Consider the following 19,887-nt stretch of genomic DNA (forward strand, 5'->3'; position numbering starts at 1 on the left):
ACTGAGGCCCAGAGAGAGGCAGTTGCTTACCTAAGGTCGCAGAGTGAACTATTGGCCAATCCAGGTCTTTAGCCCTGGCCTCCCAACACCATCCTGCTCTCTTTTCAAGGCCTGGGGCGAAGAGACAACCTGTCCTTTCTGGCTCAGAGAGGAAGGGCATATTGGGAGGGGTGGAGCAGCCTTCTAATGGCAGAAGGGAGGAAGTAGGTGCTCAGCCAGGGGGCACGCAGTAGGTGGAGACCTGGAGCCTAGAAGCAGAGATGCCTCCACTGGGAGCTCCTCCCCCTTGGCTGTGCTTGGACTCCCTGGTCCTCGGGGCTGGAAAGCAGAGCCTGTTGCCATGACAGCAGGCAGCTGGGCCCAGGGATGCCAGCTGACTCTCCGGGAGGGGCTGGAGGGATTCTTCCTGTAGGCTCCTGTCAGTTGAAGACAAAGAGGCAGGCACACAGACGAAGCATGCTCCTCTGGGGCTGACAGGGTCCTAGGCCTGGGCTTCGGGCTGTCCCTAGGAGTCCCAACCCAGCTGGGAGGCCTGCCTCTCATGCCTGCAAGAATTGGAACACGTACATGCAGCCAAGTGTGCACTGTTTGAGGAGGACCGGGAGCTTGGAAAGGAGAGGCAGAAGACAGACAGAATCGTTGGAACTCAGCATCTTTCCCCAGAGCAGGGAGTCAGTCGGTCCCCTATCTCTGCAGCCCCGGCCAGCACGGCCCAGGCCTCGTGAATGGCTGCTGCTTGTGACCATCTCAGGTCATGGAGGAGCAGTTCTGCCTCCTTCGGTAGAGCCAGAGTCTCCATCCCTACCCCTGGGACTTCTACCCATTCATCTTTGTTCTGCCTTCTGGGGCCCTCATAGAACAATTTCTTAAAAAGATTTTTAAGTAATCCCTACACCCAGTGTGGGGTTTGAACCCACAAACCTGAGATCGAGAGTCTCATGTTCCACTGACCGAGCCAGTGAGGCATCCCACCATTTTCTTGCTCAGCCCCTCAGCCTCCTGAAGGCAGCACCGTGGGTCCTTGTGTCTTGGGCTTCAGAGCTGGGTATATTTCCTCCTAAATCTCTCTGGGTGCCTCTCTGGGCTTCTGTCTCTCCTTGGCAAGTGGATTAGGGTTCATGCCTCACAAGGCAAGGTGTCGGTTACATGTGGACAGCACCTGGCACATAGTAGGTGCTTCCCTGAGGTAGTTTGGTGTGATGGTTGAAAGACAGACACTGGAAGCCAGACTGACTGGATTTGAATCCCGACTTCAACACTACTTCTTGTGTTATTCAGTTGTTCTATGCCTCAGTCTCCTCACCTGTAAAGCGGGGATAATGATAGGACTTATCTTTAGGGTTGTTGTGCAGGGTAAATGAGCTATCATGTGTACAACACCTGGAATGGTGCCTGCACCTAGAAGCATCTAGTACATACTATCTGTCGTTATTACTATTATTACTACTACTGCTACTACTATTATTCCTGAGACGGGGATTGTTCTCCTTGAGGCCACTTTAGCTGTGGGTTCCGGGGTCAGGTGATTGGAGCTTACATCCCAGTTCTGTACCACTAACTAGCTCAGTGACCCTAGGAGAGTGACTTACTCTCTTAGAATCTTCATCTATACAAACAAAAGTTTAGGGCACCTGGGTGGCTCAGTCAGTTAAGCGTCCGACTTTGGTTCAGGTCACGATCTCACAGTTCATGGGTTAGAGCCCTGCATCAGGCTCTGTGCTGACAGCTCAGAGCCTGGAGCCTGGCTCAGATTCTGTATCTCTCTCTTTCTACCCTTCCCCCCGTCCCCCTTCCTGCCCCTCCTCCCTCCCCCTCCATTTGTCTCTTTCTTTCAAAAATAAATAAAACATTAAAAAATTAAAAAAAAAATGTACCTCAGGATCATTATGAAGCTCGAACTCCTATATGTGCGTGGACAGTTCTTAGCAAGCAAAGTGACTGGCACTTAGTAAGCGCTGGAGACATTACAGCTTTTTGGGGAAGACGGTGAGGATCACAGGGACAAGGATGGTGGTAATGGCATGGCCTCCAGTCCTTTGTGACCATGGTCCTACCTTGGATGGGCCTTGCTTTCTCACATTGTCCCAGGAGTGAGCTGCCCATTGTTCTAGATAGTAGCCTTCCTCCAAGGCCTCCTCTCTCTTAAGTGGTCATCCCTTTTCCTGGCTTGGGGAGCTTGTTTCCAGCTAAAACCTCAGTCTTTATTTCTCTCTCTGCCTATTTGTGTACCACTGATTGGTTGTATCTCAGTGTGGAGTTTAACATTTATCCCGTGAAAAGCCCTTTGCTACTTTCTGCTCGTTGCGCTTGCCTTTTAGGTCTTGCTAACAACCCCGTTCTGCCATCCGATGTGGAGCCAACCTGGCACAGGGCAGTCTTATGAAGGGGGTTCCTAGGAACAGTAATCTGGCAGGATGCCCTATGAGAAATGGACACAGCAGGTCAAATAAGTTTGGGAAACCCCTAAATGCATGTCCCCTTGAGGGGTGCAATTGACAACAGCAGAGTGAGGGCTCTGAGAAGTCCACAGTGAGGGAACCCATTTGATATGATTTGTTTTCTTCCCATTAACATCCAATGGCATAGACTTTGATGTGGAGGAGGGAGCATGGGCTCTGGAGCTAGGAGGATTGGGTCTGAGCCCTAGCATTGCTGTTTCTTAGCTGAGTGACCTTGGGCTGGCCACTTTACTGACTGGGCCTCAGTGTCCTCATTTGCAAAATGGAGATAATCATAAGACTTTCTCATAGGAGTTGCTGCAAGGTTTCCTGAAGTGATGTTTGTGATTCCCAGTAGGATTGACATGCACCACTGCTCTTCTTTCTTTCTACCTTCCTTCCCATTGCTGTTTCACGAGTCTTTCAACCTGAGCTTCAGTCTCCTCATCTTTCAAGTGGGAATAATATTCCAGTCTTCCTGATTAGATTGTCCTGAAGTTATAGATATGAGAAAACTTTGAGAAATTGCCCATAGTATGATGCATCTGGGTCACCCACTGGGGTGATGGAGCCTCTCTGATTGTTCCCCTATCTTTTCCTCTTAGGCAGCCCCTGGAATTTTGCCTTCACGGTCAAGTTCTACCCCCCTGATCCTGCCCAGCTGACAGAAGACATCACAAGGTGAGGGCAGCAGAGAGGGGGTGGGTGTGCTGGCCATGTGATTAGGAACAAAGGCACCCGGCCCTGGTAGACATGGGGCAGTGATGATGTGGCAGTTGCAAACTGAGATGCCTGTAGCAAGTCCAGGCAGACAGCATCAACAAAAGAAGCTGACTCAGTGCAAGAAAAAGTGATGCAAACACAGTAGGCAGTGGTAGCGCACTCTCAGCTTTAGAGAGGGAAGCATCCCAAGCAGCATTGGGACCCATTTCACTGATTGAAATTGAAATTCAAGAGGGCACACACCATCTAAAACAATTGCTGTTAGCCCCAGAAATCAGTGCCATGTGGGAACTGTTGAAGTGAAGCTAGAGATTTGAGAGTGAAAATCCACAAATTTCAAATGTTAGCAGCTAATTCAAACTTCTAAAAATCATGATAGAGGCCATCTCTGGATGGGACAAGCCAAACACATCTGAAGGCTGATGTTCTGGGTGGACCACCATTTTTGACTTTGGAGATAAGGCAGGAGTAGAGCACAGGTGCCTTTGCCCGTAGGGATTTGGTCCCATATGCTGCCCTGTGCACATGTCAGGCATGTAAGGGTCAAATGAAACATGATCCCCCTGCCCCATGGAGGCAAGCCTGGGCTGCTGGAGTGAACATGGATTGTATGTACAATCTCATTGTGCCTCAGGGCCAGTAGATCACGTGGCTTGAAGATTAGAAGTGGGGTGCAAAGCATTTTTCAGAATGAGAACTTCTATGGGGGTTCATCCCACCTCTGGAAGCAGAACAGGTAGAGACCCTTCTCTTTATCTAAGCCCTTTCCAAAGAGAAACTCATGGGTTAGAGTGGGAGAGAGCCAAAGCATAAGAGACTGTTAAAAACTGAAAACAAACTGAGGGTTGATGGGGGGTGGGAGGGAGGGGGGGGTGGGTGATGGGTATTGAGGAGGGCACCTGTTGGGATGAGCACTGGGTGTTGTATGGAAACCAATTTGACAATAAATTTCATATATTAAAAAAAAATAAATAAAAAAAATAAAATAAAAATAAAAACATAAAACAAAACAAAACAAAACAAAGAGGAACTCATGATATCTCACTTCATGATATCCTGGGGTTGTGTTATCCATGTGCTGGGCCCCATACTCCCAACAATAATAAGATGATGGCTTGGAGTTATTCTTAGAGCAGAGGAGGGGCTACTAAGCCAGCCTCTCTCTCCCATTGGGTCTCTTCTTAATATTGGCTGCCTGTTTGCCAAGCAATGGGCCACAGGCACAATGCCAACTGTGGCCTTGGGAGATAATACAGATGTCCCTGGGATAGATCAGACCTGAAGTCTTGGCCTCATTAGCCCTGCTCTAAGCCCTGAGGTCATCTTGGGACCAAGATTCAGCAACAAGGTCTCAATTCCATTTCCAAGAGGGCTGAGGGTTGTAGACCAGCTTAGTCCCCATTCCTCTGGTCTTACCCACTGATATCTCTCCTCTTTGTGCCAGACCCCGGGCATTGGGCTTCTAGGGACACCAGGAGAGAAACTAGCCCTGCTTGGCATGGAAGACCTCAGGGAATGGGATAGTAGTAGCAGCTGGTTTAGTAAAAAATATTCAGGCTCAAAATAAACTGGTCAGAATGACAAAATGAAATGAAATATTGGTCAGAGTGGCAGTGATTTTCTAATTTTTAGACTTGAACAAAAATGCCTTTAGGCCCGCACTGGTGCCTGTGATGTTTGAGCTACTACTGATTCTGAGCCTATGCCTTGGCCCTGAGTGCACACTGAGGCCGCACATACTTTGTGTCAGAGCTTCAGTTCAAACCGCAAAATAATGTCATGGAGCAGTAAAAATTATACGAGTAAAAGCCACTTAAAAGGAAAAGCAATAGATGATTGCAAACAATGGTGAAACATGGCAAAATGGGCAAGGAGGCATCACTGCCTGAGAATGAACTGAAACATTTTTTTAATGCAATAACTGAAAAAGCAATAAAAAAATTGTTTAAAATGGATCTAAAAACTGTAAAATCATCCAAGTGTGCATAAAGTTATAAAAAACCATAGCCTTATGGTTGGAAATGTTTCTTTTAAAACAATTTGTTTTTAGACAATTCACTTACAGCTGGAGGCAAAATAAAAAGTTTTGAGAAAACATTGGCAAACAGGTTTGTCCTGGCTGTGGAATGCGGTGCAGAAGTTAAAATGAATGAGGTCAGGTCGTTTGTGCTGATCTGGGAAGGGCACTGGGCACGTAGTTGGGTTTGAAAAAGCAAGCTGTAGAATTAGATGTATCATTTGATACCATGTACATGTTAAAAAGACCCATGAATCAAAACACGCGGATTTCTTTATGTCCACGGAGGAAGAAAATCTAGAGCACCACACAGATAATAGGGGTGATCTCTGGGGGAGGGGATTAGGGCTGAGAATAGACATCAAGAAGAAATTTAGAATTATCTTGAAAGTGTACATCTGCAGGGGCACCTGGGTGGCTCAGTCGGTTAAGCATCTGACTCTTGGTTTCAGCTCAGGTCATGATCTCACGGTTTGTGAGATCACACCCCGTGTTGGGCTCAGTGCTGGCAGCATGGAGCCTGCTTGAGATTCTCTCTCTCCTGGATCTCTGCCCCTCCCCCCACTTGCACACACACATGTGCATTCTCTCCCCTCTCTCAAAATAAATTAAAAAAAAACATTGACAAAACAACAAGAAAGTTTACATGTGTTCCACAATAAGAATATATTAATTGCAGGATTAAAAATAGATAAAATTTAAAAAATGGTCAACCAGCAGAGTATTTAGCTTCAACATAAGTTAGAAATTTAATGTCCCCACAGTAGGGAAAAGTCCCTCGAAGTTAGAAATTAACAAAATATTTAAAGGCACGCAAAATGGTACAAAACCATCCTTTTAGGACACACCCAAAGTATCAGTGCCTGAAATGCCAGTGTCTAGGAGCATCCCTTTTCTGCTGAACCGAGTGTTATCAGTTTGGTTCTGATGGGCAGGTGGGCCTCTGTGCTGGGGGTGTCTAGGGAGGGGGTGGGGCCCATGCCCATGGCCACTCTCCCCTATCTCCAGATACTACCTGTGCCTGCAGCTGCGGGCGGACATCATCACAGGCCGGCTGCCCTGCTCCTTCGTCACACATGCCCTGCTGGGCTCCTACGCTGTGCAGGCTGAGCTGGGTGACTACGATGCTGAGGAGCATGTAGGCAACTATGTCAGTGAGCTCCGTTTTGCCCCCAACCAGACCCGGGAGCTGGAGGAGAGGATCATGGAGCTGCACAAGACGTACAGGTGAGGGGTCTCCCCTGGCTCCTCAGCCGTTAGCTAGGGCCCCAGATGCTGCGCTGTAAGTACCCCGCCTGGCTCTGCCCCTGACTCGAGGTGTATCCGAGAGCAAATCATCTCATCCCACTGGGTCTTTATCAAATGGGAATGGTAGGAACTAGCAGTGTGACCATAAATGACCTCTTGGGACCTCAAGTTCATAAGCTTTTCTGTGGGTATGATAATTCCCTGTCTGTGGCCTCCGAGGATCGTCTGTTTATCTGCCAGCTGGAGATAAGCAAAACTCTCCTGTGTCCTGATGTCTCAGTCTTGGTGTGAAGTTCAAAAGTTTGCGCTCTGAAGCTGGGCTGCCTGGGTTCATGTTCTCGCTGTGCCACTTTCTAGCCAGGGGATCTGGACAGGTCACTTCACTTCCCTATGCTTTAGTTTCCTCATCTGTTCAGTTTGAGTGCTAATAGAAGCTGCCTTGTGGTGTTGTTGGGGGACTAAATGGCACACATTACAGACATGCCACATACTTAACTGTTGCTCTCTGTGATTTTAGAGGTTGAATAGTTGTGCAATGGAAAGCACCTTGTTCTAGGAGTTAGATGATGGTTAACTAGATGGGTCATTGTGCAGCTGGCTGTTTAACTTAGCAGCCCCATCTTTCACTTGCACATGTATGGATTTAGATTATCCATGTGTCTCAACTGTTGGTATTTGGGGCAGGAGAATTCATTGTGCAGGATGTTTGGCATCCCTGGGCTACAGGCATCAAATGCCCATAACACCTTCTTAGTCATCTAACAACAAAATGCCCCCTCCCCCATTTCCAAATGCTGCTGTGAGGTTGGTACCACCCCTGGGGGGAATCACCTAGAACTAAATGGCCTCAAGGGTCCTTTAGGCTGGAAGTGCTTTGAGCTCCAAGTCCAGGGTTGTTATGGGAACCTAATTTGATAAATGATGTGAAGCACATTATAAGCCATGAAGTGCTGTGTATGTGTGTGTGTGGGGGGGTGGGGTATGGTGATATTACCTTATTGCTAAGGAGGATGGGAGGAATCAGGTGAATTGTCTCCAGGGGGCTGCATCTGGAGAGGAGGCCTAGGACCGGATGTGGAGGGAATGTGTACGGGGGAGGAAAGCCCATTGGAGTGTGATGGAGTGCTAGGTCCAGAGTGGCAAGTGCATCTCTCAGAGACTTGCACACCAACTCTGGGTAGTAGTGGCTGCTACTGTATTATGTTCAGCAGGATACTGAAACCGCATTGGTTAGCGGTGTCTGCCTGGGCTCAGGAATAGGGAGCGACGGACGGCCTGCCTGCCCCACCGTCTGTCATTCCTGTCATAGGTAACAAGATGTATTAGAGATTTGTAAAAGTCCTGATGATTCAGGGAAAGAAGCTCAAATATAGGCTGGAGAAATGCTAATAGCCACCCCTTCAGCTTTTACAGCTCTTTTGACTTAAAGCACCTGGACATCTAGTGTCCAGGCATCTCACACAGCAGCTCACTGAGGTAGACAGAGCAGAGGAAACTGAGGCCCAGGGGATAGGAGACAGATGTAAGTGAAGGATTCAGAAGGAGCACAGACTCTGGAGCCACATTGTCTGGACTCAGATCCTGACTTTGCTGCTTAATAGTTTGTGCGGCCTGAGGCGAGTTATTTGAGTTCTCTGTGCTGGTTTCTCTATAAAGTGGGAATAATGGTAAGACATACCTTACAGAATTGTTACGAGGGTTCAGTGAGTTCATACACGTGAGGCATTTGGAACATTAACCAGCATGTAGTGCTCAATAAATGTTAGCCATGACTAAATAGAAAATGTACAGTTTCCTGGCAGCCAAAGCAAAGAAGGAACTTGATGAATTACATAACTTTCTTTTCAGAAAGGAGAACGTGCACCTGCTTCTCAGGGGAGATGAAGTGGTTGCTGATACAAAGTTCAGAGAGAAATATCTTATGGGGGTGATAATTTAGGAGCCCCTGGGTGATTATAATGAACAATGTCTTCCACAATGGCTCTTCAGTCAAGGAGAAGCAGAATTTATGGCTCACATTTAACTCAGTGGCAGATTAAAGCAGAAATCCCGACTCCCACCTCATCCCTTGAATACTTCCCAGAGGAGACAAGACTAGACCTGAGCTTTGGCAACAGGAAGGGATTGGGTGGCTGAAGCCGGGGCTGGGGGTGCACCATCTTGCACTGAGAGCAGAGGGGAGGGACTGGGCGAGGCCTAGTCATATGCCCACTCCAGCACATTTGTTTTCCTAGAATCACAGGTTCTGATCACAGCCACCTTCAGCCAGCAGGACTTAGGCCTGGGCCTTTTCCATGGCTGTCTGTGATCATGTTCTTTCTCTTAGGGGCATGACTCCAGGAGAAGCAGAAATCCACTTCTTAGAGAACGCCAAGAAGCTTTCCATGTATGGAGTAGACCTGCACCATGCCAAGGTACTGCTGGGTCCCAGGGTCCGCCTAGCATCTGGGGTGTGTGTGTGTGTGTGTGTGTGTGTGTGTGTGTGTGTGTGTCCCTGGTGCTTCCAGAGGGCTTGGTGTGCCAGACCCTGTGTTCCCTCCAACCTGAATCCTTTTATATTCTTATTTCTCATTCCTCAAAGTTCCATAATCCTTTCTCATATTATATTTACTTATGAACCTGTTTGTACCATGTAGAGCTTGGCCTGGTACCACATATGTATCACTCCATGTTTTCTGGCAAATGAATGATTAAGTAAGTGACAGAGAGAATGATCAAAAAAGCAACTGGGTGTATAAATGACAGAATGAATGAATGAATGAATGAATGGAGTGAATGACTGTGTGGGGTGGGTCAGGGGCTCCAGCATGTAGGCTCTAACCCTGATCCCGGAGTCTCTTAGAAGCAGAGCTCAGGAAGGGGTTTCAGGCCGGATGGCAGGTGTGGACTCCAGGCCTGCCATTTGATGGTGTCTACTCACACAGGACTCCGAGGGCATTGACATCATGTTGGGAGTCTGTGCCAATGGCCTGCTTATCTACCGGGACCGGCTGAGAATCAACCGCTTTGCCTGGCCCAAGATTCTCAAGATCTCCTATAAGAGGAGTAACTTCTATATCAAGATCCGGCCTGGGGAGGTGAGCCTGCCTTGGGAACCCCTTCTTCTCACTGGAATTGGCTAGAATGGAGAGAAGACCCTGACATCTGAGCCTGGGTTTTTCCTACTTAGTATACATGGGTCCTGGGTAAGGAGAGAACACTCTTCTTCTGGGATTCTCTACACAGACTTCATACCTTGGGTGGCTCAGTCAGTAGAGCATCCGACTCTTGATCTCAGGGTCGTGAGTTCAAGTCCCATATTGGGCATGAAGCCTACTTTAAACAAAAGACTTCATGCGTTATGTATGTGCCTACATGCAAACATCATTTACACACAGACATAACACACAAACATGGGAGCACACATAAAGATAACCACATATATTCAAGTTACACAGATCAATGAGTACCTGGCCATCCATATCCATGTATTTGCTTACATGAAATATTCAAGTATGTACACATACCAAAATACATGACCACACACACACACACACACACACACACACACACACACACAAACGTGTATATGTTCAACCTCTATACCTCACCCATCAAAAAAGTCCATTTATTTCTACCTCTCGAATAAATGCAAACCCATCTGCTTCTGTCTTTCTCCACTGTACCAGTCACCAACAGCCACCATCTCTCACCTACATTTCTACAAGGTACTTCTCACTGGTCCCCCTGCCTCCATTGTGCCTTCAGGCCATTTTTCTCATAACTGCCAAAAAGAGCTCAAAAGTCCCTTTCATCAGGTCATGTCTGATACAATGAGATTACTACTACCCCCCTCCCTCCCCGCCCACTCTCCCACCTTAAATCTTTCAAGAGCTCTCTGGCTCATGGGCTACTTTCTGAACTCCAGGTGTGGCCACTTACCTCTCCCATGTATCTCTGTCCCATGTGCACTGTGCTCCAGCCCCTTTGGCCTTACCTGACATCCTAGAATGAGCCAAGATCTTTCCTGCCTCCGGCCTTTTGCTTTTGATGTTCTCTCTACCTGACATTCTCTCTCACATAGTGGGTTCCTTTCCCATCCTTCAGATGTCTGCTCAAAGATCGCTTGTTTAGAGGGCATTCCCAGATCACCCTTTCTAGGACAGATCTTGATCCCTACACCTGCCCAGGTATTCTGTCACATCACACATCTCTGTTCATTCCCTCATCAGCGTCTAAAGTGGTTTTGTTTACTAATTTGTTATCAGAGCATCCCCCTTCCCTGTCCCCAAGAATCTTCTGTCTTGGTCACCATGCTGTCTCTGTTGCTTAGGACTTGTCACAGAGTAAGGGTTCTGTCCACTTTATTGAGTAAATGAATGAACAGGCTAGAGTCGCACACGCCTGAGAAAAGGTTCAGAAAGGACGGACCAGCAGCACGAGAGCCCAGGCCTTGCTTCTAACCCACTCTCTTTGGTTTCGCAGTACGAGCAGTTTGAGAGCACAATTGGCTTTAAACTCCCAAACCACCGGTCAGCCAAGAGGCTGTGGAAGGTCTGCATCGAGCACCACACATTCTTCCGGTGAGCCTGACCCTGGGGTCGTATGCTCTGTGAGGGGGGGAAGCAGGAGAAGGAACTCGGAGGGACTCCGTGAAAGCCCCTTTACCCAAGTCTCTCCTTTTATGGACCACTTTGACTTGTAGCTTGTGGGACAGTGGGATGAAAGGCCAGCTGTGGTCTAGCCTTGGGCCTGACAACGTAGGTCCGATCCCCCTCCTCACCTCCTCACTCCACTGCAGGCTGGTGTCACCTGAGCCCCCACCCAAGGGCTTCCTGGTGATGGGCTCCAAGTTCCGGTATAGTGGGAGGACCCAGGCACAGACCCGCCAGGCCAGCGCCCTCATTGATCGGCCCGCGCCCTTCTTTGAGCGTTCCTCCAGCAAACGGTACACCATGTCCCGCAGCCTTGATGGAGGTATGCCCCAAATGGGAGATGGGAGAGGGGTGGCATTTAGTGGGAAGTGGGGGCACACCGGCTTTTGCAGAATGAGCAGTGACAGTGGTGGACACCTCACACATTGATTTGCAGCAAGCCTGGTGGCCCGAGACCCTGGTGCATGCACCTGGGCAGCTCCTGGTGGTTTCGCCTAGGCTACAGCATCACTCTTGCTGGAATATGATGTTGCCACTCTCTGGACTTCCCGCAACTTCCCAGAGTCGTGGCCTTTTGGGGTTGCAGGTTCAGCCATATGGTTTTCTGGCCCCCCACCCATGATGCTTAGTGATTCACAGACTGTCAGCCGAGGAGAATGGTATATTGTGACTGCAACGTGCAATGTGACTGGTGATGCCTTACCTGATGGGAGGCTGAGGGGTTGGTTGTTCTCAGTCATTCTTTTTGTTCCAGTGAACTGATTGACATCTAACCACATGGTGCTCTCCACTGCCCTATTCCTGTTGGGCTGACAGGTGCCCTTAATATCAGTGAGAATTGGCCCTACATTGTCCTGTATCCAGCCGACCAGGGCTTCTCAAAACATGGCCCACAGACCACCTGTGAGAGAATCACCTGTAAGCTGGTTAAACATGAAGATTCCTGGGCCTTGGCCAAGGACTCTCCCCAGGATATGCACACTGAAGTTTGTAGGAGAGGTTCAGAGGCCACATGGGCATTGGGGAGATTCAGTTAGGCAAATCTGAGTTCAAATCTCAGCCTTTGTACTCACCAGCTGCTCTGCAGGCCAGGAAGTGGTCATAAATATCCATACATGAATGGCTGGAAGGTCTAGAGCTTAACTGCCCTGTGCCTATTTCCTCTTCTTCAAAATAAGTAATACATACTTGTGTCATAGGGAGAACTAAATATGGTCATGCCTCTACAACCCCTCAAAAAGTTCCCGGCACATAGAAGGACCTAATAAATTATACCCAATAATGGTTTATTGTTTGTTGTAGCAATAATAAATTATTATTGCTTTTAGGTTTGCAGAGGGTAGGTTAAGGTAAGGGGTGGGGACTTGCCTGGGGAAACAGTGGTTATTCCCAGGACACACTGGGGTAGTTAGTTCTGCTCTAGGCAAGCCAGTTCTGCTCAACAAATATTTTGCAAGTGTTAGAATAAGTATGACCCTTTCCTTGGAGGAGCCCATAGAACGCTAGGTTTGTAGGCATATAATGTGATTCAAGCCATGGGAGAAGTATATACAGAATACAGAGCACAAAACAGAATATAGGAGAGAGGGATTAATTCTGTCTAGGAGGGGCAGAAAGGGCTTTGAAGGGAGGGTGACAACTGGGCAGGGTTTTGGAGGATACCTAGGAGTTTTCCAGGTGATCAGGAGAGTCTGATACTTTTCCTGCAGTATGAAGTGAGACCTGTCCCAGGACTCCCTGACCATGTTCAGAGGACATGAAGTTTTTCAAAGGTCCATTTGAGGCTGAGGAAGCTCCTTCTCCTTGAGTGGGAGGAGAGCTAAATAAGGGTTGAGAGCTAACATTTATGCAAAGGGAAAGTACAGTCCCTTTATTTTCCCCTGCAGCTTCCTACATGAAGCCCAGATTGTGCAGGGCAGCAAAGATTGGTCTAGAGCTGGTGAGGCTCATCCTCTCCTACATCCCTCTGGAGGACCAGAAGGCTGAACTCTAAACCAAGAGACCTAGGTCTTTGTCCTGATTCACTGAAAGGTCACCAGTGGGAACTTTCCCCTCTTGGAGTCTCAATTTATCTTTTGTAAAGTGAGGAAAGTGATTTCCATTCTAGCCATCAACACAGAGGATTATGTGGATCAGATGAGATGGTGTACATAAAAGGGCACTTTGCGAAGTGAGTATATGTGAATAGAAAGAATAATTATTCTCTTTTAATTTAGGCCAGCCCCAAGGATAATCCATGCCATGGTCATTTCAATTCAGTGTTTTCCAGGCATTGTTTCCCACCAAGACATAATCCATGGGCATAGTCTGGATTATGTCCAGTGCCTAGTGTAAAGCCTCTAATTCCATCCCTTTCTTTCCTATTCACAAAAGTACTTTGGAATGCCAGTGAGTGAGAAAGATGTTATTGCGGGGATCCCTCTGAACTTTCCCTAATTTATAAAGAGGCTAAATTATTTGCAAATCTCAGGACTTTAGCTTTCAGTAGTAAAAGCTAATCTCACAATATCTATGTATTGCCAAATAATGGTCAAGTGAGTATTCTGTCACAACCACCACAACAAAAACATCAACATTTGTGGTCCAACATTGGTTGAATTGGCTCACTCTGTGCCAGTCTGTCTTCTAAGTATTTAACACACATTAGTTTATTCATTCCTCCCCTCAGCTGTCTGAAATAAGTATTGTTTATAGATGAGGAAACAGGCCCAGAGAGGTTGTATAACTTACCCAAGGTCACACAGCCAAGAAGAGATGGATTTGAGAATTAAACCTGGGCTCTAGTGCCATAGAAGTCAGGAGGGGGTCTGGGGCTGGGAGGCAGCTCTGCTTCGTACCATCCTCATGACTGGACACGGCTACCTCCCCTGTACTTATCCCTGACCTGTTGGAGATGTGGATGTCTGTGCTCCACTCCAACCATGGTTGGGCGGTTGGCAGGGCTGGCTCCCTGTCCGTCCCCCTGGGAGAGGTCTCACAAGGCCACCTGGCCATCTCTGCCCATTTTAGCGGAGTTCTCCCGCCCAGCCTCGGTTAGTGAGAACCATGACGCAGGACCCGATGGTGACAAGCAAGAGGAGGATGGCGAGTCTGGGGGTAGGCGGTCAGAGGCCGAGGAGGGAGAGGTCAGGACTCCCACCAAGATCAAGGAGCTAAAGGTAGGAGCCTGACTTTCTCATACCCTCTGACCTGGGGATCAGGAGGCTGATTCTGGGTCTAGCCTCGGCCTTGGCCTTGAGGTATTTCCAGCTGTGGCCGAGCACCCTCATTATGGGATGCACCATGGACAGGGCCTTGCCCAATACCTTGACATCCCCTGGTGTTGGGTGGTAGGCATGCTGCCCCCTTCCCCTCCTTTTGTCCTGCTTCCCCACAGGGGCACTCTGTCCCCTAGAGGACTTCAGCCTCCCCTTGCCCACTCCTAATTTGCCCCTTTGACTGTGATTTGGGTTTGCATGGCCCCTTCCTCCCCAGAGCATGATGGGGTGTCCCTGTAGGCCTTCACAAGGATGAGGTTCAATTATGTCCCCTCCTGCTGCCCCATGCATTTCCCACACACTTGTGCACACACTCCTGCAGGCACGCATGGCCTCCGGTGGGCATGCATTCACTCACAGTTTTTTACCCCTCTCACAGTAGGGTCATGCACCCAGACATGCAAGAAGCATGCACACGGGCATGTGCACACATGGGTATAGCGTATTTCCGTCATGCAGTTGTAGCTTGGAGCACAGGCCCCTGAACATACATGCTGACGGCAAGAAGCATGAATGCCCAGAGCCCTCATGTCCTGTTTACTGAGTGTGACTGCCTGCTTTGCCCCCAGTCCTCCCACCCCCTTCTTCACCTCCCCAGGCCAGCACCCTGCCTCACACCCCACACCTTTGGCTACCTCGCTGCCCCTTGGGTGGCCCACCAGCTTCCCTGGCCCCTGCTCCTCAGGAAAGAACCCTCTGGGCTACCTGCTGCACCAGACCTGGCCAGGGGCCATTGCGGTGCCTCTAATCCATTTGCTTTACTGACCCTGCTGGTTCCTTCTCCTTCTCCCGCCTCTCGCTAGCCGGAGCAGGAAACCACGCCAAGACACAAGCAGGAGGTACTGCATGGGACCTGTCACCACTCACCCAGCCATTCGTATCCCCAGCTCATTTGTCACCATCCCACAGTCCACCCCAGGCTTATGTCCTGGTACCATCTCAGCTTCAGCTTTGCCTCTGTTCCTCGGCCATACTCCTCCCCCCACTACGGCTCCTCCCTCCTCCTGCCCCCTCTCCCTCCCCAACCACCCTTCCTTCTCTCCCTCCACTATCCAGCTCCTTGCTCAGACTACCCCTTAACCAACTGCTTCCCCCTCCCTCCTTCTACCTAGCCTCACACTCTGCCTCTTCCTACCACCCCATGCTTGCTTCCCAACTGCTGACCATCCGGCCTGTGTCTGCCAGCTCTTCCAGTCCATTCCATGCTTTCGTTGGTCTCATCTCCCCCACCCCCACCCGAACCCTTCCTCAGACTCATCTCCTCCATACCACTGTTTGGTCATGCCTCCACCTCCTCTGTGTCCTCTATGTCCTCCCCCCAAGCTTCTTTTTGTATCTGTTGGCAACCAGATGTGGGAATGTGGGTGGGGTGGGGAGGGAGGAGCCTCAGGATGCTTCTGGCCTTCTCACACTCCAGCTTCCCTCCCTCTGGGTGGAGCTTGCTGCTCCAGCTCTGTGGAGAGCCTCTTCTTTTCTCTTCTCTCTCCTCTTCCTTCTCCCTTCCGTTGCTTCTTTGGACTTACTCCTCTGTGTTAAGGACTTCACCTTTCCTTTCACACAATCCCCAACTCTTCATCTGAAACTGTACTACTCTAGAAGCCAGTCTGTTGTAGGCCCTGAGGGAGAGGACAGGGGCTGGGGCGTAAGAGCCTGGCCTTGGTGTCCCACAAACTGGGTTTCAGCCTGACTCTCTGAGGGTCATGGGTAAGCCGCTGGAGGCCCCAGTCCCCCATCTGCACAGCAAGACATGTGGACTAGGTTTCCCCAAAGCCCTTAACCCTAATCAAGGATCGCAGGGTTCCACTGCTCCCTCTTTCTTGTCTTCAGGAATGCTATGTGCCCACAGAGCCAGTGTGGCAGGTTCAGGATAGGTCACAAGCCACATCTTGGGTCCATTGCAGCTCATAGCCCACTGCTTTGTGCAAACCCTGTCGGGTTTGACTTCTCAAACATTGTTCTGAGGCAGTTCAGCTCAGGAAGGGATACTGGAAGTACAGACAGATGTCTGGAGGGAAAACAGAAGCCTCAGTGGCATCAATTTCCTTCCTAACTCATGAGTCAATCATAGTGGATCCTTGGATGCCAGAGATAAGCCCAGGGGAAGATTTTAGCCTTGTCCAAGGGCAAGCTTGCCTTCCAGGTAATTCTTCCAGAATCAGCTGATCTGACTTTATAATAAGCTGAGATTGTTCATTTCTTGTCCTGAATTGAGTTGACATGAATCCTAAAACAGCCTTGCAGATAAAGATGCTTGAGCTAACAGCCCACCCCTAAAAGTAGGCCTACTGGCTCCTGTGCAAAGGCTGATCCTCACTTGACCTTGAGGTGGATTACTCTGTCATGCTGCACTGGCTTGAGCTCAAACTTGGCAGTTTAATGGGGGACACATCTAAGACTCCAGCTATACCCAGATCAGTTCTTGTGCCCAGCCTTACCTCTCTTCTTCCTGGTCTCCATTTCTCCTAATCTCTTGAATACCCACAGCACCCTACTTTGTCTGTCTAGCCATATCTTACCCTGTCTGCTCTTGAGGAGTTGGTATCCACCAGGTATCCAGAAAATCCTGGGTGATTAGGAAAAGTAGTGGCTCACAGTAGAGAGTGCTGAACACAATCTTTTCCTGGCTCCTGTGGCTCATTTTTTCTGGGTATCCCTGGCTTAAGGAGTATCTGCATGCTAAGCCCCCTAGGGCCTGAGCAACTCACCTGTTGGGCTAAGAGGGGCCTAGACTGAGGGTCCTGCTAAGCACAATGGTCCAAGTCTTGGCTGGAAGGGACCAGGTGCCCCGGAGGCCAGGGAGTGGACCAGAGCAGCCCAGTGAACAGGGTTGGCCAGTTCTCACTGTGCCTTGGTTGTAACCAGAAGAAAGTCACCTCCATGCCCAGTTGAGACTTGGTGCACAGAACCAGTGGAAACTCACCCCATCTTATGGGATTTGAGTTACCTTGCTGGTTTTGAGGCCGGGAACCAGGCAAAGGGAAAGAAAAGGTGGTGCTTGGCCAGAAGCCTCCTCTTCTTAATCTTAAGTGCCTTTTGATCCTCTTTTTAATCTTAGGTGCTTTGTGCACCTGTCAGGGCTAATCATGTCTGCCCCGCTTGGTTCATGGGGTTCAGTGAGGGTGAGACGGAGTCCTGGATGGGAATCACCTTGCTGATGTAGGGCAGCGACCGCCATGGTTACCATTTGCACCGTGCCCTGCATCCCCTGCTTGGAGCTGTTCCTCTAACACCCACTGCCCTCTCCATCCACCCCTAGTTCTTAGACAAGCCAGAAGATGTCTTGCTCAAGCACCAGGCAAGCATAAATGAGCTCAAGAGGACCCTGAAGGAACCCAACAGCAAACTGATCCACCGGGATCGAGACTGGGAACGGGAGCGCAGGCTGCCCTCCTCGCCCGCCTCCCCCTCCCCCAAGGGCACTCCTGAGAAAGCCAATGAGGTAGGTCTCACCCTGAACCCCTCAACAGGGGCTTTGGGTAAAGAGGGTTGGGAAGGTTGCTCTGCACTGACTTACACTCATCCTTCTCACCTGTATGCCTCCTCGAGTTGCTGCACAAGGTGCTGATGGGGATGGGGGTGGGGGTAGGCTGGGAAAGACAAATTCACTGTATCTTGGAATCCTTGGGCCCCAGGGACCACCTTGAAAAACTCAGAAGACACTGTGGCTTGGTGTATTCCCCTTCCATCAGCCGGAATACAATGGAGAGGGGTGTTTGTTAGGAATGTAGGTTCTGGGGCTCCATGTCAGACCGACAGAATCAGAATATTTGGAGATAGAGCCTTGGAATCAGCATTTTAAACAAGTGCCCCAGGTGATTTTCATGCACACTAAACTTTGAGAATCCCAGTAGTTGTATCCAGTAACCAGATCCTTTAGCGCCTGTTGTGAAAACACAGATGGGCTGTGTGTGTGTGGGGTGTGTGTGTATGTGTGGGGGGGTGTTCCCTCCTGGAAGGATCCTTGGAGCCCACTAGAGGGAACGAATCCTCCAAAAAAATCAGACCTGCGCCTCTTGCTTCAGAAAAGGATCCCACACCCACCTGTCTTTCAGGGTGGAAAACATGGGATGTTTTCTCAAATGAAAAAGAGATAAAGATAGGACCTTGAGAATTCCTGTATTTATAATCCCAGCTATTATTTTTAGCACTGCAAAATCTTGGCAATATTTAACCCCTATTTATACTTAGGTGTTTTCTCTCTAGCACTGCTGCTTACTTGTCTCAAACCCAACAGATCTAGACTTACACCACCTGGGTTTGAATTCTGACTCTGATTTCCTGCTAGCTGGACGACTCTGGGCTTGTTACTTAACCTCTCTGAGCTTCCATTAGGTAGAGATAATAAAAGTACCTACTTCATAGGAATGTTGTGAGGAGCCAGGAAAATCAACCATGGAGGGACTGGTAGAGTCCCTAGATGCTCAGTAGGAGTTACTTACTATTTCATTTTGAGAGTCCTGGGGCTAATTTCAAATCAGAACCCCTTTTACAGTTGGAAGGACTCTCAACCTACTTGGTTCAGGGTCATCTCTTTACAGATGGGGCACCGAGGCCCAGAATGGAAGTACTTGTTCAGTGTCATAGCTGATAGAAGAGGGACCAGACCCTGATTTTCTTGTGTCCCAGGCCATTGTATCTGCTATTAAATCAAAGCTGCCTGAGAGCAAGACCAAATCTTGTGAAGACCAGGATAGAGTCCACTGTGAATGTACTGCTCTCTAATGCTTTGAAAATTGGTGATGCAGTCATGATCTAATAAGTAAACATTTGATTGAATTAGCACTCCCCATATGGCCTTGACATGCCAGATAACAGAGGGCCTCGTCCAGTGAGGCTGCTGGCCTGTAGTTTCCTGGCTGGTGATTCACAGTATTAGGGATGCTTTGAGGGTCTTTAAGTTCAGTGCCATGGAAGGAGGGCAAATCTGCATCTACTGAGGACCTCTGTGATCATCCCTGGCGCAAATGAGACCCTGAAGATTCTGGCCTGGGCCATGGGAGCTGGTCTGGTGATCCAGTTACATGCCCCACTCCTCTTGCCCTGAGAGACTTGACCAGAGTGGCCTGGCTGTGGGTGAGGATAGATGGCTTTGAAAGGGTGGGACTCCAGCAGAGGAGGGCCCCATGAGCCCTGGGGATCTGGGCTATGGAGCTTCCAAGTGCCTCAGAGCAGCCTGGCTTGGGAGTGTGCCCCACCTGCTGGTAATAGCTGGAACTGCTAGAGATGGGTCTTCCTAAAAGGTGGAATCTGTTCCAACCCTTGCCCCTCACTGTTGCTCCAAGAAGTGTAGTCCACCTGCTGGAAGGGATTCTGTTCCAGGAGCTCAGCTTGGAGCTATGAACCATTTAGCAGGCCCCACTGGCATTTAGAGGCCCTTGAAGATTTGGGACATGGGGAGAAGCTGTAGGCAAGGACCGGACTGGGTTGTTGGGTGGGTGACCATACCTCTCTGAGCCTCACAGCCTAGTCAGCCCATCTAAAGTGGGACCAAAATTGCCATTCCATAGGGTTACTAGGAAGGCTGAGTGAAATAGTGGGTATAAAAGCACTTTAGAAACTGCAAAGTGCTG

At 49.2% G+C, this 19,887-nt stretch overlaps 1 protein-coding gene across 19 annotated transcripts in view; it reads left to right on the plus strand.

Moving 5' to 3' along the window:
* Nucleotides 1–19,887, plus strand: part of EPB41L1 (erythrocyte membrane protein band 4.1 like 1) — a 129,268-nt gene that overhangs the window by 78,292 nt on the left and 31,089 nt on the right. For 17 of the 19 annotated variants that reach the window (XM_086702107.1, XM_086702099.1, XM_086702101.1 and 14 more), the window contains 9 exons: nucleotides 3,044–3,119; nucleotides 6,187–6,405; nucleotides 8,753–8,840; nucleotides 9,351–9,503; nucleotides 10,891–10,988; nucleotides 11,207–11,382; nucleotides 14,070–14,218; nucleotides 15,121–15,156; nucleotides 17,574–17,756. In XM_086702107.1, coding sequence (XP_086558233.1) covers nucleotides 3,044–3,119; nucleotides 6,187–6,405; nucleotides 8,753–8,840; nucleotides 9,351–9,503; nucleotides 10,891–10,988; nucleotides 11,207–11,382; nucleotides 14,070–14,218; nucleotides 15,121–15,156; nucleotides 17,574–17,756 — 1,178 coding nt within the window. The remainder of the gene's footprint in view (nucleotides 1–3,043; nucleotides 3,120–6,186; nucleotides 6,406–8,752; nucleotides 8,841–9,350; nucleotides 9,504–10,890; nucleotides 10,989–11,206; nucleotides 11,383–14,069; nucleotides 14,219–15,120; nucleotides 15,157–17,573; nucleotides 17,757–19,887) is intronic. The other 2 variants (XM_086702118.1, XM_086702119.1) reach the window with 1 other exon arrangement.

Source organism: Puma concolor, chromosome A3, assembly GCF_028749965.1.
Source record: "Puma concolor isolate L17-30 chromosome A3, mPumCon1.1.hap2, whole genome shotgun sequence".
Classification (NCBI taxonomy): Eukaryota; Metazoa; Chordata; class Mammalia; order Carnivora; family Felidae; genus Puma; species Puma concolor.